This window comes from Temnothorax curvispinosus, unplaced genomic scaffold (assembly GCF_003070985.1).
Source record: "Temnothorax curvispinosus isolate PA1 unplaced genomic scaffold, ASM307098v1 QBEX01009133.1, whole genome shotgun sequence".
Taxonomy (NCBI): Eukaryota; Metazoa; Arthropoda; class Insecta; order Hymenoptera; family Formicidae; genus Temnothorax; species Temnothorax curvispinosus.
The window spans coordinates 55,922-71,856 of NW_020218913.1; the positions used below are offsets into that span (position 1 = coordinate 55,922).

The 15,935-nt window shown below is 32.9% G+C and overlaps 3 protein-coding genes across 5 annotated transcripts; all 3 read left to right on the forward strand.

The window, feature by feature from the left end:
• The first annotated feature begins 815 nt into the window (after positions 1–815).
• Positions 816–5,658, forward strand: LOC112458689 (pre-mRNA-splicing factor SYF1). Of its 2 annotated transcripts, none has more exons than XM_025022441.1 (15): positions 816–1,075; positions 1,175–1,323; positions 1,412–1,733; positions 1,886–2,185; positions 2,302–2,443; positions 2,525–2,676; positions 2,754–2,974; positions 3,170–3,332; positions 3,432–3,545; positions 3,624–3,786; positions 3,869–3,978; positions 4,209–4,412; positions 4,495–4,717; positions 4,790–4,936; positions 5,427–5,658. In XM_025022441.1, the coding sequence occupies exons 1-15, from the start codon at positions 1,034–1,036 to the stop codon at positions 5,501–5,503; spliced, it is 2,529 nt and encodes an 842-aa protein (XP_024878209.1). In that variant the 5' UTR covers positions 816–1,033; the 3' UTR covers positions 5,504–5,658. The 2 variants fall into 2 exon arrangements, with proteins under 2 accessions (XP_024878209.1, XP_024878210.1); XM_025022442.1 differs by lacking the exon at positions 816–1,075 and having other exon boundaries at positions 1,273–1,323; positions 1,412–1,445; positions 1,522–1,733.
• Positions 5,659–7,696: 2,038 nt separating this feature from the next.
• Positions 7,697–10,305, forward strand: LOC112458693 (26S proteasome regulatory subunit 6B). Its single transcript, XM_025022449.1, has 6 exons — positions 7,697–7,845; positions 8,087–8,179; positions 8,465–8,798; positions 9,143–9,346; positions 9,435–9,699; positions 9,783–10,305. The coding sequence occupies exons 1-6, from the start codon at positions 7,813–7,815 to the stop codon at positions 10,099–10,101; spliced, it is 1,248 nt and encodes a 415-aa protein (XP_024878217.1). The 5' UTR covers positions 7,697–7,812; the 3' UTR covers positions 10,102–10,305.
• Positions 10,306–10,897: 592 nt separating this feature from the next.
• On the forward strand, positions 10,898–15,654 carry LOC112458694. 2 transcript variants are annotated; one of them, XM_025022451.1, is made up of 7 exons: positions 10,898–10,987; positions 12,340–12,547; positions 12,655–12,790; positions 12,992–13,141; positions 14,522–14,651; positions 14,759–14,947; positions 15,201–15,654. In XM_025022451.1, the coding sequence occupies exons 2-7, from the start codon at positions 12,397–12,399 to the stop codon at positions 15,216–15,218; spliced, it is 774 nt and encodes a 257-aa protein (XP_024878219.1). In that variant the 5' UTR covers positions 10,898–10,987; positions 12,340–12,396; the 3' UTR covers positions 15,219–15,654. The 2 variants fall into 2 exon arrangements, with proteins under 2 accessions (XP_024878219.1, XP_024878218.1); XM_025022450.1 differs by lacking the exon at positions 10,898–10,987 and adding an exon at positions 11,206–12,008.
• Positions 15,655–15,935: the final 281 nt, after the last annotated feature.

Genomic DNA, 15,935 nt, shown 5'->3' on the forward strand with positions numbered 1-15,935 from the left:
CCTCCTCTTATCTCGCGAGACGCTCCTTTGCCTCGCGAGATGCTTCCCTTGCCTCGCGAAACACTCCTCTACCTCGCGAGGTGCTTCGCTACTTAGCTTTATATGCGATCAAAATTTATACAATATATAAATTGCATCTATGCATACAAGACAATATTTTCAAAAATTTGACTTACACCACTATGGCTTTTACCCGTCCATATGTAACATTATTTATAAGAAAATTATATTGTAATAAGGAATTATAAGGAATCGTGTAATAAATTTGAAATTGTATGATACTAATGCCGGATATATTATACGAAATCAACATAAGACGATTTCTTAATAGATAATAACGGTGTTTATTCTTTATCTATAGAATTTCACATTTTAAAAATTATCGTTAATTATTATAAATTTCACATAAATGTGAAGGTTTGAATCAACGCTCAAATAATAGCTTCTTGCTTGCAAAATTTGACATTTATCTGAAAATTAAAATTATAAAATTACGATTATATTTTTCAAAATTATGAGATACAAAGTTCGTAATAATTTTGAAGAATGTAATCTTAATTTTGTAATTTTAATTATCGTAATTCGTTATTAATTGGAATACGCAAGATGGAAGCGCGGCCGCCGCGGCCAGAATATCCCCTCCAGCTGGCTAGTTCGGCTTCGGCACGAACCTAGCACGGACGCAAACCATGTGCGGTTACCGAGCGATACGACGTAGTTGAGTTGCATTTTCTCAGGCGGCGCGTCGGAAAATGCAACACAGCAACACACGAAAAAGGCCGGGATGGCCTCTCTCAGGTTTCTCTCTGGTAGAGTGTAGTGTTCGGCCTAACCTAACCTAACCGTCATGGCGTCCTAACCTGAAATCTGGAACCTGGAACCTGGAGCCTGAAGCCTGGAGCCTGGAGCCTGGAGCCTGGAACTCCTTTTTTCTGAAGATAGAAAATTCCATTTAGTTTAGATTGTTGCGGGTGTGCAGTTGCTAGTTGTATATATAGCTCTGCTGTGTAACAATAATAAAACATTCTTAGGGATGTTGCAACGTGAGGATGATGAAGGAAATTTATATGCCTTTGTGAGTATCTTGTGTAATTTATAAAAGCACTTTATATACATATATATAAATTTGTGACTGATAATATATCGATATGATATTATAATTGTTATTAAACAGAACGAGGAGGATTTACCATACGAAGAAGAAATTTTACGAAATCCATATTCAGTGAAACATTGGCAACGTTATATCGATCATCTTAAAAATACAAACAGTAAGAATTTAAATGTGGTATATGAACGAGCATTGAAAGAACTTCCGGGCAGGTAAAACTATTCTTTTATATATTTTTTTACGACTACTTGTACACATTTGTATCAGAGGCTTTAAATATCGTATATTATATTGATACAGTTACAAGCTGTGGTATAATTATCTCCGACAACGTGTGAGTCAATTAAAAGGTCGATGTATAACAGATCCATTGTACGAAGATGTTAATAATGCATTTGAACGTGCTTTAGTATTTATGCATAAAATGCCACGCATATGGATGGATTATTGCACGCTAATGACTGAAGAATGTTACATAACACGAACGCGTCAAGTGTTTGATCGATCTCTTAGAGCACTTCCTATCACACAGCATCATCGTATATGGCCATTATATATTCATTTTTTAAAGATACACAATGTTTATGAAACTGCTGTTAGAGTCTTTAGGAGATATTTAAAGGTATGTGATAATAACGTAAATAATATGTCTATATACCGCTTATATTGTCCTTGACATTTTTAATTGATATAAAAAATTTTGGTCTAAGATTTGACAGAATTTCTTTCCAGCAAAAATGCCTTATGGATATTTTTTTTGTTTCATACATGTAGCTAGCACCGGAAGATACGGAAGAATATATAGAATATTTGATATCGATTGAAAGACTCGATGAAGCTGCTGTAAAACTTGCGCAGATTGTCAACCAGGACGATTTTGTATCGAAGCATGGGAAATCTAATCATCAACTATGGAATGAATTATGCGATTTAATATCAAAAAATCCTTCCAAGATAAAGTCTTTGAATGTAGATGCTATTATTAGAGGCGGTTTAAGACGTTATACAGATCAGTTGGGACCTCTATGGAATTCATTGGCAGATTATTATGTCCGAAGTGGTCTCTTCGAAAGGGTATTACTGGCTTTGTTTTTTATATAAAAAGGAATACGCGCTCACACACACACACACACACACATATGTGTGTTATATATATGTATATATGTATGAAAGTACATAATGTTATTTAGGCGAGGGATATCTACGAAGAAGCTATACAGACTGTTACCACCGTCAGAGATTTTACACAAGTTTTCGATGCTTATGCACAATTTGAGGAACTTAGTCTTAAGAAGCTTATAGAAGAAGCAGTGAGCAATCCTACTGAAGAAGGTAGCTGATATACATTAATTTAAACTAATAAACGTTTTTATATTAGTGTCTTAATTTATTATTTTATCTTTTTTGCATCAGATGACATTAAGTTAGAGTTGAGACTGGCACGATTGGAACATCTCATGGAAAGGAGACTATTGTTGCTCAATTCTGTATTATTACGACAAAATCCACACAATGTAGCGGAATGGCATAAAAGAGTAAAACTTTACGAAGGGCAACCACATGAGGTAAAAGGATATGGAAACTTCATAAATGTAATGAATCTCTGTTTTGGAATAAATTCTATTGATATGTTTTTCTGTAGATAATTAATACATACACGGAAGCGGTGCAGACAGTGCAACCACAATTGGCAGTTGGTAAATTGCACACATTGTGGGTTGCGTTTGGCAAATTTTATGAGGAAAATGGACAAATAGAGGATGCTAGAGTAGTATTTGAAAAGGCAACTCATGTTCCATACACCAAGGTAGACGATCTGGCCTCAGTATGGTGTGAGTGGGCAGAAATGGAAATTAGACACGGGTAGGATTGGTTTACTTTCTCAATCTCTATCACATTTGTTATATAGAGATAATCAGAAGCTACGAAAATTTATAAATTTTCTAAATTGGACAAAAAATATGATTGAAGTCAAATAAAATATCCTACACACACACACACACACTGTATATTCACCCTATATACATATATATATTAATATATGTATTATTGTCGTAGGAACTGCAAAGAAGCTTTAAAACTCATGCATCGTGCCACTACAATGCCAGCTAGAAAAGTGGCATACCATGACGAAGCGGAAACAGTACAAATGAGATTATACAAATCTTTAAAAGTATGGTCTATGTATGCAGACTTGGAAGAAAGTTTCGGAACATTTAAGGTATATTTTTATGCTATTCAACTTATATGTTATTGCATCGTTAATTTTTTTATTTATGTTATAAAGTTGATATTTTCAATTTAATGTTTACTATGACAGACCTGTAAAGCAGTGTACGACAAAATAATCGACTTGAAAATCGCAACTCCTCAAATTATTATCAATTATGCACTGTTTTTGGAAGAAAATAATTACTTTGAGGAAGCATTTAGGGTATGTTGAATATTTCTCATTAATTACACATATGTTTATCTGGTAATTTAATAGCATTTTCCAATATTTATTTTTTAGGCATATGAAAAAGGTATCGCGTTGTTTAAATGGCCTAATGTTTATGACATTTGGAACACATATCTCACAAAATTTTTAAAACGTTACGGTGGGACGAAACTAGAACGTACCAGAGATTTGTTTGAGCAATGCTTAGAACATTGTCCACCAAAGTATGCCAAAGGTATACAACTTGTCTTACATATTATCTTACTAATTTACACATTATGCAGTAAGAAAGATTAAATAATCTTTATTTATTGCAGCCTTATATTTGTTGTACGCAAAGCTAGAAGAAGAACATGGCTTAGCGAGACATGCCATGTCAGTGTATGAACGTGCGACAAATGCTGTCCTCCCAGAAGAAAGATTTGACGTAATGTCTTTTCACCGATACATTTTTTTTTCTTGCTACTAATAGTTTACGTATAATTTCAAAATTTTTATTCACAAAGATATTTGTATATATATATTTTTTATTTTTATTTTTTTTTCAATTAATGTGAAATACAATACTTTCCAGTTTGTATGATGTAAACTACATAATATTGTTAAAGAATCTGAGTATAAGCTTCAGAGTTGGAGAATCAATTTCTTAATTTGCAGATGTTCAATATATACATAAAGAAAGCTGCCGACATATATGGTGTGCCGAAAACTCGGCAAATATATGAAAAGGCTATAGAAGTATTGAACGATGAGAACACAAGAGAAATGTGTTTACGATTCGCTGAAATGGAGACCAAATTAGGAGAAGTAGATAGAGCAAGAGCGATATATGCGCATTGTAGCCAAATATGTGACCCGAGAGTATGATATTGTGCTCATTGTAATACATTGAAAACAGCGTTATTATTATTAATTTTTCACGGATCTAATTAAAATTTTGCAGGTTACTTCCAATTTTTGGCAAATTTGGAAAGAATTTGAAGTCAGGCATGGAAATGAGGATACAATGCGTGAAATGCTTCGAATCAAGCGTAGCGTACAAGCTATGTATAACACTCAAGTAAACATGATGTCGGCACAAATGTTGAATAACGCATCTAATCAAGTATCGGATGTTCCAATGGATGCTATGCGTTTATTAGACAGTAAAATTACATCAAGTACAGGTAATAGAGATTAAATCCCACTTTCGTCTCTTTTACAAATACCGAACAATTCTGAACAATCTTGAATTACAGACAAGGCCGCTGATATTAAAGGAGGCATCAAATTTGTACGTGGCGTAACAGAAAAGGATGGTAAATCAGAATCTCATGTGAATAATCCAGATGAGATTGATATCGACATAGATGATGAAAATGATAACGATGCAGAAATAGAAGAAGGTACTACAATACATTTACAAGTAGCTTCAAAATTCAATTTCCTTATATACAAACATGTATAAGCTATCTTTTCTGTCTTTCTCAACAACAGTTGGAACGCGCTTTCGTTGCGTTGTATTTTCATAAATTTTCCTTAAATTAAAATGTCAAGTAGGGCAATCCTTTGCTGCAACTTTTCGATTTATATTACATATTTTTGCAATCAAGATAATTGACGTAATTCTAATCAAGATAAAGAATCTGTTTAAATTTAACACTAAAGGATGAAAAATAAACGTGCGCTGTCTGTTTATACATTTGAAGTTTAATTATTTGTCGGTCATAACATAAAAAAGAAATGCAAAAACTGTTAGTTTATTAATTATTTTATTACGTTAGGTCTTATAAACTAATCTATAGTAATGTTTTGTTAAAATTTACTACGGCAGAAATATAATAAACATATTACAAACTGACTTTTTATTAATGTTTCACTAATACTCATTTTCAGATGTGCCGATCGAGAAACAGACTATACCATCACAGGTATTTGGTAATTTAAAGGCAGTCCAAGGTGAAGAAGATTGAGATTTTAATAAGATAGTATCGTAGTTGGACAATATCTGTATGTAATGTAGCAACTGTATTGTTATATAGCAACTATGACTGCTAGTAGTGACTATAGTCTTGTCATAAAATGTGTACTGTTTTGATTATTAAATCCATTTTTTTCAATATCGTAATATATTTATAGAGTATTATGCATTTATATCATTTTTGAAGTATGATCCATACACAAAACAAGAGTATATGTATAATTATGTATGTTAGGTGTGCAAAAGTTTTTTTTTTCGGTGTACTCTTACAAATATTTAAAATTCAAATAAGTTTTCAACTTTTTGCATTCTTGAAGGATTGGCATTAATGTCTTTGAAACGTCATATATCGTAATTTATTAAGTATAAGCACACAAAACAGTAATGTACGTAAAACGAAGCCTAGTCATACAGACTTATATGCAAGCGTACGACTAGGCTTCTTGCGATTCACGACTTTGCGACTCGCATTGTAGACCCCGCATTATGCTAGGTCTACAATGCGAGTCGTAAAGTCGTGAGTCGTAAGAATTGACCAATCACAGTCGATTATTCTCCGCAAAATGGTTTGTGATTGGTCAATTCTAACGACTCACGACTTTACGACTCGCATTGTAGACCATTAGTCATAGGCCAGTATTCATAGTTAAGGCCATTGCACGTAACAAAGATTTAGCCATAATCGTAAGGCCGTAAGAAAATAGACCAATCACACTCGATTATTCTTCGAGCGCGAGGAGAATAATCGACTGTGATTGGTTTATTTTCTTACGGCCTTACGATTATGGCTAAATCTTTGTTACGTGCAATGGCCTTAAGCGGGGAACACACACTTCTGCACAACGCATAATGCGTAAGCATAATGTTAAGGGGATCCTAAAGCCGTCTGTAATACCGGCTTTTTTTTTTAGCACTAATCTTTTAATTGACTTTATAGAAATGCAAAATTCTTGTCTAGAATTAAAGTACGGATCAAAATCTAGGTCATGGTGGTCAAATTTATATCAAAAACGAAAAAAAATTAATATTTTTGTTAATTTTTGGTATACGTGACGACAATATTTGCTTTGTACAAAAATTCTACGATAAATATCCACAAAATTAGACCGGCATGACCTAGGGACAACATTTAAGAACAATATCGTGCAATTAGATCTAAGATTGAAAATCTAGAAAAAAAGATTACTTTACATAACTTTTATATGTGCAAAAGCACATTCAGGTTGACAGGATAAGCAATATTGCGTGTGGCAAAAGATGGCGCAGTAATCGAACAAAGACAGATGCCTCTTGTTAGACAAGGACAGATAGGGCCGGTCTCATGGAGGATTCACACTGCGTCCGATGTTCGACGTACGACGATCCGACATCCAAGTCTCCGATTAACGTGATTCTCCCTAGATTCTCCGATTAAACTCACTCTTCGTCTCTTTCTAAGGGGATAGTTAGAAAGAAATGCAGAGTGAGTTTAATCGGAGAATCACGTTAATCGGAGACTGTGAGACCGGCCCATATAGATATATGACAAGAAAACAGAATTAGAAATGTTGACATTACCGACGTCGAGGAAGTTCAGCCTTCACTTTAGGATCCCCTTAAGACTCCATAGATGCGGAAACGCCATGCGGCAGAGTGCGTTGACCAATCACAAATTTTGATTTTGCCGCAGGTGACTTGCGGCAGCCTTCTGATTGGTCAATGCACTCTACCGCACGGCGTTTCCGCGTCTATGGAGTCTTAGGCCGGTATTCATAGTCTTCAAGATCGTCTTAAGTAATGTCTTAAGACGCTAATACGGCTCTGTGATTGGTTCATGACATTTTAAGATTGAACTTAAGACGGTCTTAAATAACTATGAATACCGGCCTTAGCATAAGAAAATTGATTGGTCCATACACATGTGCATAAGGAAATAGACCAATCAATTTTCTTATGCTGACGCATTATGCGTTGTGCAGAAGTGTGTGCTCCCCGCTTAAGAAAATTGCGTGGTCCATATACATGTGCATAAGAAAATAGACCAATCAATTTTTTTGCTCGCTGTTGCAGCATTTCACTGCCCATAAAAACTCACCATAAAGTTTCCGAACGCAGCCTAATGAGCGGTTGTGCTCCGATGTATCTGACACATCTTGAGGCTGGTTGTTCATGGTTTGTGACGAATGCTCAAAGATCTAAAGTCATTCAGTCCAGTCTCAGTGCTCTTTAGAACCATTTATATAGAACCGTTTGTTATAAATCGTTGGAGTCGACGCATTTGATATTCGACTAAATTAACTCGTACAGTCTTCTCAGACTATAATGGAAGAACTGGGCATTATTTTGCCCGATAAGGTATGTTTATGCTTCAGTTATATTAGCCGCATCTGCACGTCTGACTGAAAAATGACAGGGGGTAACCCCCCTTTTACATAAAACTATGCAATTATACTATACGCCTTTTGATGAGATTACGACTGATAATTTTAAATAATCATAAACGTTGTATACAATATACAATTCGCACACGCACACGTACAGCATACTCACAATCAGACACATACTCGTGTAAAATTATTTTGTATTATATTTTTAGGATGTAGGTGAAATTGATTGCAAGCCAGCTGCTGGTCATTATACAGGAGCTGGAGATGAGCTGGACGTTGAAGATCTTTACACCAAATATAAGGTAGCGTAAGTTTTTATAATATATTACGTAATATACGTTGTATATTGTCATATATGTTCAAAATATATCTAGAATAATTATAAGAAAAACAATTATATTCCCTGTATATTTTATTTGATTATCTAAATGTCATTTTTGGTTAATTAAATTATTTTGTAGCAATATTTGTGACAATAAAGTTCATATAATACTTTGCACATTAAATGTTTTTACAAATATATATGTGTACATATATACACATATAAAAGAACGCATGTTATAAATATGTTGTAATTTTTTTAATAGAAACTACAGAGAATGCTGGAATTTCTGGAGGTACAAGAAGAATATATCAAAGATGAACAACGTAATTTGAAGAAAGAATATTTGCATGCTCAAGAGGAAGTTAAACGTATCCAGAGTGTTCCTTTAGTTATTGGGCAATTCTTAGAAGCTGTTGATCAGAACACTGGTATAGTGGGTTCTACAACAGGCTCAAATTATTATGTACGGATTTTGTCTACCATAGACAGGGAACTCTTGAAGCCTTCCGCTAGTGTAGCGCTTCACAAGCATAGCAATGCTTTAGTAGATGTGCTGCCACCAGAAGCTGACTCTAGCATTTCTATGTTACAAGCAGGTAATAATTTCAAGTCTTTTAAGTTTATATACAATATATAGGTTCTGAGACATTTAATCAGAAAAGAAATGTGAGTCAAGAAAAGGAGATAATAAAATCAACATTTGATCAGGGTCTAAATCGAAATCGAAATGCTAGATTTACTACGTGCATATGATTTTATTTATTTAATGTCTTTCTTTTTTATCGATGACTTTATGCACGGTACGCGGCATTTTTTTTTAATGCCTTACTCGATTCTTTTCTTGGTTTTCTAAATATAAATATTACATTTTGAGATTAAATTAAAACAAAACAAAGGGATTGTAAATATGAAAGTGTAATGCATGTGCAATATATTACAGATGAGAAACCAGATATCCAGTATAGCGATATAGGTGGAATGGATATGCAGAAGCAAGAGATCAGAGAGGCAGTGGAGTTACCTCTTACTCATTTTGAATTATATAAGCAGATTGGCATCGATCCACCGCGAGGTGTACTTATGTATGGACCACCTGGTTGTGGAAAAACTATGTTAGCAAAAGCTGTTGCTAGACATACCACTGGTACTAGAGAAATCTCATAAAAAATATCTAATCTAGTTGCATAAAACATGAACGTTCTTCTGATCTTTCTTCATCTTCCATCTTCTAGCTGCCTTCATTCGCGTAGTGGGTTCTGAATTTGTGCAAAAATATTTGGGTGAGGGACCAAGAATGGTGCGTGATGTATTCCGTTTGGCGAAAGAGAACTCGCCGGCTATAATATTTGTGGATGAGATAGATGCTATTGCTACAAAAAGATTCGACGCTCAAACTGGAGCAGATCGTGAGGTGCAACGTATTCTCTTGGAATTACTCAATCAGATGGATGGTTTTGATCAGACAACTAATGTCAAAGTTATTATGGCGACAAATAGGTGAGTCGAGTCTAACTCTGTTAAAAGTCTGTTTAATTTTATTAGGCAGTTATTGGTATTTATAAGTACTTATATTTTTGTAGAGCGGATACATTGGACCCTGCATTGCTTCGTCCTGGTAGATTGGATCGCAAGATTGAATTTCCGTTACCTGATCGTCGGCAGAAGCGCTTAATCTTCTCCACGATTACTGCAAAAATGAATTTGAGCGAAGAAGTAGATCTTGAGGATTACGTAGCACGGCCAGATAGAATTTCTGGTGCTGATATTAATGCTATCTGTCAAGAGGCAGGAATGCACGCGGTCCGTGAAAATCGTTACATCGTTTTAGCAAAAGATTTTGAGAAAGGTTATAAAAACAATATTAAGAAAGATGAGTCTGAACATGAATTCTACAAATAAATCGGATAATATTCCGTCTTTCGGCTATGTCTTACATATAATATATAGACAATGTTACAAGATTAAACTAATGAATACAATTGCTGTGTCCTCTATTGATTTTTTATCGTCTTTTTTGCTTGGCCTCGAGTAACATCTTTGTAATCCATCTAAGGAGCATGTGATTATATATTTCACACAATAAAGATTTAGAACTTGGTAATATTTTTTCTTTACTAATTTATATGCCTATATTCTGATGCATGTTTTTTATAATACTTGTGGTGAGACATACAAAATACTATGAGAATACTTGGGAATAAAAAAAAGAGAACGGCCTATAGTATTTAAACAGTAAAATATTGTTGTTTTTTTACTGGGAAAACTAATGCAACACTGGTGCACATTCAAATTTGACAAATTTTTATCAGTAGAACATTTAAACACTGAAAACATGTGAACCGATTTTTACATTAGAACAATAAAATTGCACTCCAGGGTGTACCAGTGTTGCACACTGGTTTTCCCATTCCCAATAGAAAACGCTATTTAGCCTAATTTACAATAGTTTATTCGACCTCGTTTACGCACTGAATGATCACTCCGTATGTACACCATATGTTTATAAGTTTGTGAAAAGTACAGTGAGATTATAAATTCGAATGTGAAATAAATATCACATTTTATACAGTGGCAAAATCAAGGAATACTACAGCAAACTAACCTAATCTAACCTTCCAAAATATTAATGTTAATTAATATTTGATACGCTATATACTGTTTACACGATTGGTTTAAACTAGTGTAAACTAGGCCATAAGATGTTTTATCGTGAAGATCTTTTGGTGATGCTTATTTGTTCTTCAAGGAGATATATAAGGAGATATATTTCGTGAAGCCAAATCATGTATGTACCAGTCTAATTGTAAGAATATATAAATTATATAATTTCAAACAGTTTTGCGTGTATTTGTAAGTATATATGTGGACAGGGCATTGTGTATAGCATTAAATTGAATATTAATTAATTGTATTTTTTATCATTAATTACATACCATGATGATGATGATGACAAATATCAATAATGTTAAATTATTTGCGAGATTTTGGCAAAAGCTGAAATAAAAGTTGCATTGAATTTAAAAGTATATAGAGAATATACATCTCTGATTGTCCAGAATATATTGATGTATGTCAATGTGTATGATATGTTAATCCATATTTTTGGAAGTTTCATGGATTAATCCATGTCCAAACATATATGATAAACTTTATGTTAAGAAAGTAGGGAAAATAAAAACTTCCTATACACGTTTCCTATACGGTTCTATAGAATTGTTAAAAATATGCAAGAAATTGGGACAGAATCGATTATGTTGACACTTGTAAAAGCTATTTTTGAGTGTGCAACAAAAAAAATGGAATTAGCGGTAATTATATAGTAATACTATCACTTTGTTAGCGTGTTCGCTCTTATTATTAATATCATTACAATATGATTCATGATTTTAGGCGGCTTTGCCTTCCCTTATATCGAATCCTGAATTATCTCTAATCCTCACAACTGACGAAATGAACACAATAAACGATGTCTTAATTTTACGCAATATTGAATTTTGTCCTAAATGTTTACCGCAATCAGGTGATACGAGATACGAATCTTTAAAAAATACACCAATAATATCTTTTTAAAGATTTCTGAAATTGGTGTAATATTTGTTTTCCTTTCATGTGCAAATATGTGTGCCCTGGAATCGTATATATACACGCCGTCATTGACGATTTGAAATTAATTTATAATCTATAATCGTAAAACTTATCTTTATACTTTAGCATTTATTAACAAGAATTCAAAGACGAGTGTATGCATTAAAGAAACTTGGTACGACATATCCAGATTTGACCATGCAGTTTGTAAGGCACTAAAGGTTGTTCTCCAGTCATTGTTATTGTATCATTCAAAATTCGTATTTATTTATAAGAAGAAGAATATTAATTTTTGAGATATATCTCTATATTACTCTATGAAAAATGTACTATTGGTTAGAAAAAAGAAAAAAATGCGTTAAAATCTTGTGCTGTTAATTAAAAGTCAAAATAAACCCTAGACAGCACACATGTCTAAAAAACATCGTAAAAATATCTTTAAGATGTCTTTTAGACACGTATGATAACTACAATAAATAATCTATTGTAAAAGAAAGGAGGTACCTTCTTTGTCTTAAGATACTTTTTAAATCATTTATTTATTTTTTATAGATTCTTGATAAACGTATCGATGTTCTTCACACGAGTCCTCGACGTAAACAGATCTCAATGACATCGGCTTTATTTCTGTGCCACATTCATTATTTTTTAGAGCATATTTCACGCAGAATGTATGTTATGCCGGGAGAAGGGAGAAGCAAAGAATTACATTACAGAAAATTGTGGCATTGTCAGAAGAAATCTATTGTAGATGTTGCCAGTAATTATATATATATATACACACACACACTATATAATTATAAAATATGTAATTTCTTTTTTTTCTCTTTTCTTTTCCCTCCTGAACATATTATATATACTTATAAGGATTTACTACGGATCTGGAGAGGCAACGAATTAATCATAGAAACACGCTCGAAGACGTAGTCAAGCGATATAAAAAAAATATAGTCGCTATCGATGGTATTGACAAAAGATGCAACGAATACGTCACAAATACAAAGTATCTCTATTCTCAAATCTCTTATTTATATTATATTCTACGCATCGCGACCAAAAGTACACTAAACATATATATATATTATATATTACTGTAATATATAATATTATTGTTACGTATTAAACAAATATATGTTAACCACGGCGCATACTTATATATACATATATAATAACGTGTGTTTGTCTTTGCGCTTTATTTTAATAGTACGAGATATGAGAAGAAACAAATTGCCGTATGCAAAGCGTGGGAATACGAGCGAAATGAAATACAGGTAGCATTGGGAAATGTTACCGATGATCTCGAGTTCTTAAAAGACGTAAATACGAAATTAGAAGAAACAATCCGTAAGCGAAAGTATGTGCGCATTAAATTTATAAATTAAACATATTTCTTTATTATACAAGGTGTTAAACGAATAAATTTGAAATATGAAAGGATTTAGGACCTCAAAACAAAAAAATTCCTCTGGAGGGGTATGCTACTCGCAAACGTGTTTCGTTTAAGAGATATTGATTTCTGAAGTTACAGAACTATTAGGAATGAATAATTTTAAAATAATAAATGTAACTTTATTCTCTTTACTGCTAAGCAGTGATCAAAATTTATCGTAGTCAAAATTAAAACATCTATTCTCTTTTGATTACTACTAAACAGTAATTAATCGAAATTTTCAGTAATCAAAATTAAATTATAATTATTCTCTTTGCTGCTTAACAGTAAGTCCCAGTCTACAATAGGTGTTTTAAGCCCTAAGCCTTAAGAAATTGTTCAATCACAGTTGAATTTGAGGAGAATAATTGACTGATTGGTCAATTTCTTAAGGCTTAGGGCTTAAAACACCTATTGTAGACGGGCACTAATCAAAATTAAAATAATTATTCTCTTTACTGCTTTACAGATCGAGTAATCAAAATTGTAGTAAGTATTAAATATTTTGTTCAAAATGATGACTTCCTCCAACTTGGAGACAAGCGTTGCATCTATATGAATGAGAGAACGAGCGGCTGACTGAAATTGTGCGTCTGTTATTATTTCTTTACACGCTTGCACTATCTACCGATTGAAGGCACTTATTAACAGGCATTTTATAAACTTTTTGCTCGAGAACACCCCATACGAAAAATCTATTGACGTGTTTTAAATCATTTTGAACAAAATATTTGATATTTAAATTTTGATTACTGTAAACCAGTTAAGAGAATAATTATTTTAATTTTAATTACTATGTTAAGCAATAAAAAGAATAACATTATTCTATGAATACAGAAAACGGGCTAACTAAGAACCAAGCGCGGTAAATGATGCGCGAAAGTTTTTATTCTTATTTTATATATTTTCCAAACTTGACTGCGCGCCGACTAAATTTGTCAGACTTGAAACACAGCTCCGGTTGGAGTAGTTTTAATATTATTCTATCGTTTAATATTATTCTAATTTTGATTACTGTAAAGCAGTAAAGAGGATAAATCTACATTATTTCGAAATTATTCATTCTTAATAGTATCCTGTTTTCTGTATTTTTTCATTCTGTATAAAACTTCAGAAGTCAATATCTCTTAAACAAAGTTCGTTTTACTTGAACTTAAACGATGTTTGCGAGCATACCTCCAGAGGAAAATTTTTTTTGTTTTGAGATCCTCAATTCATATTTCAAGTTGGCCGTTTAACCTGGGAACACTCTGTATATGTATGCATTTATGTAATTTGTAATCACGCCCGCATTATTACATATAGATTGACGACCGAATCAAAGTTATTGGCAATAATGATTAAGTACGATACAGAAATTGGCAGTAGATGTAAAACGTTGGAAGAGCTTAGCGAGGTATACAAATATAACGAGCTGGAGAAACACGATTTAGAGGTGATATTTTTCTGTATAATTCATGCATTTTACGCGCGCGCGCGGCGCATATGCAGACGCGACGAGCAGAAAAAGTGTATTGGCGCAGCAATTTAACTTCATTGCAGAAAGAGATGAAACGGCAAGAGGAAGCATACCTTGTTTTTATTAAACGGAAAGAGAAAACTGGAATAACATATTTCTATAAATCTTTAGCTTTGTTCGAACAAGCACACTCCGCGAGGATTATTCAACGTTGGTGGCGCAAGATTTTCTGGGATAGAAAAGGAAAGGAAGAAGTTGAGAAAGAAAAGAAAGTAATTCGCGTGTATTTTGCATCAAAGTCATATTATGTATAGGGTTTACTTCAATGATTTATCACCGCGATTTTTTTTTACTCATTTTAATGAATATCTCTAAAGTTTTACCAAATCTTGAAATTAGAAAAAAGAAGTACAAGAAAAATTCGAAAAATTATACATATTAGTATGTTTATTGATCCAATCTAATTTATTTACATTTCTTGTACAATGCTGGCTTTACAATAATTCCTTGCTTCTTTTATTTTAGGTACAACATTATTTTTAGTTACAATAATTAAATCTTGGTATGTATAATATATTATAACATACATCCATTATGCAAACATAGTATATTCGAATACTATATTAAATAGAAGCATGCTATGCAATAAACGTAATTATATCTAAATATGCAGAGAACTTGGTTACGCGAGTGTTATTGATGACATTATCGAAACAGGTAACTGAACGAATATATATGCAGATTTTTCAATTAAACTTTCTCTTTCAATCTCTCTTCTCATGTATATTTATATATATATAATACTTATTTTACTGAAAACATTCCGTACTTTTGAAATTGATACAAGGGTACACATTAGCGAGGAATAAATAAGTCACAAATAAATAAATAAATATACACTTACTAAGAAATAAAGTTTGATTGAAAGCTACCGTTTTATAAATTAAAGTATTGTAATATAAATTGTAATGTGTTGTGTAATTATTTGGTATAAATTCAACACTATTGCTTGAAACAATTGTGATTAAGGCTCCTGATCTCTCATCACAGCTATGTCGAATTCTTTCTTATTGTATGTTTATTTTTTTGCATATTTTTCGTGTTTGATAGTACAGATGGGTCGCGAGATATCCATTAAGATATATCGAAGACACCTTTTTTCGGCTAATCACGGGCTAATAAATAATTTTAAATCTCCAACTGTCACGCGAATTGTTTTCGCTGGAAACAACCCAGACAGCACCATGCCACCATGTCCAA

Excerpts from the sequence above, each read along its gene's own strand:
- LOC112458693 (XM_025022449.1), top strand. The coding sequence starts at position 7,813 with ATGGAAGAACTGGGCATTATTTTGCCCGATAAG. Across the intron at positions 7,846-8,086 it reads GCATTATTTTGCCCGATAAG|GATGTAGGTGAAATTGATTG; the intron begins GTATGTTTATGC and ends TTATATTTTTAG. Across the intron at positions 9,347-9,434 it reads TGTTGCTAGACATACCACTG|CTGCCTTCATTCGCGTAGTG; the intron begins GTACTAGAGAAA and ends TCCATCTTCTAG.
- LOC112458689 (XM_025022441.1), top strand. The coding sequence starts at position 1,034 with ATGTTGCAACGTGAGGATGATGAAGGAAATTTATATGCCTTT. Across the intron at positions 2,677-2,753 it reads ACGAAGGGCAACCACATGAG|ATAATTAATACATACACGGA; the intron begins GTAAAAGGATAT and ends GTTTTTCTGTAG. Across the intron at positions 2,975-3,169 it reads GAAATGGAAATTAGACACGG|GAACTGCAAAGAAGCTTTAA; the intron begins GTAGGATTGGTT and ends TTATTGTCGTAG.
- LOC112458694 (XM_025022451.1), top strand. The coding sequence starts at position 12,397 with ATGACATCGGCTTTATTTCTGTGCCACATTCATTATTTTTTAGAGCAT. Across the intron at positions 12,791-12,991 it reads GAATACGTCACAAATACAAA|TACGAGATATGAGAAGAAAC; the intron begins GTATCTCTATTC and ends TTATTTTAATAG. Across the intron at positions 14,652-14,758 it reads TGGAGAAACACGATTTAGAG|AAAGAGATGAAACGGCAAGA; the intron begins GTGATATTTTTC and ends ACTTCATTGCAG.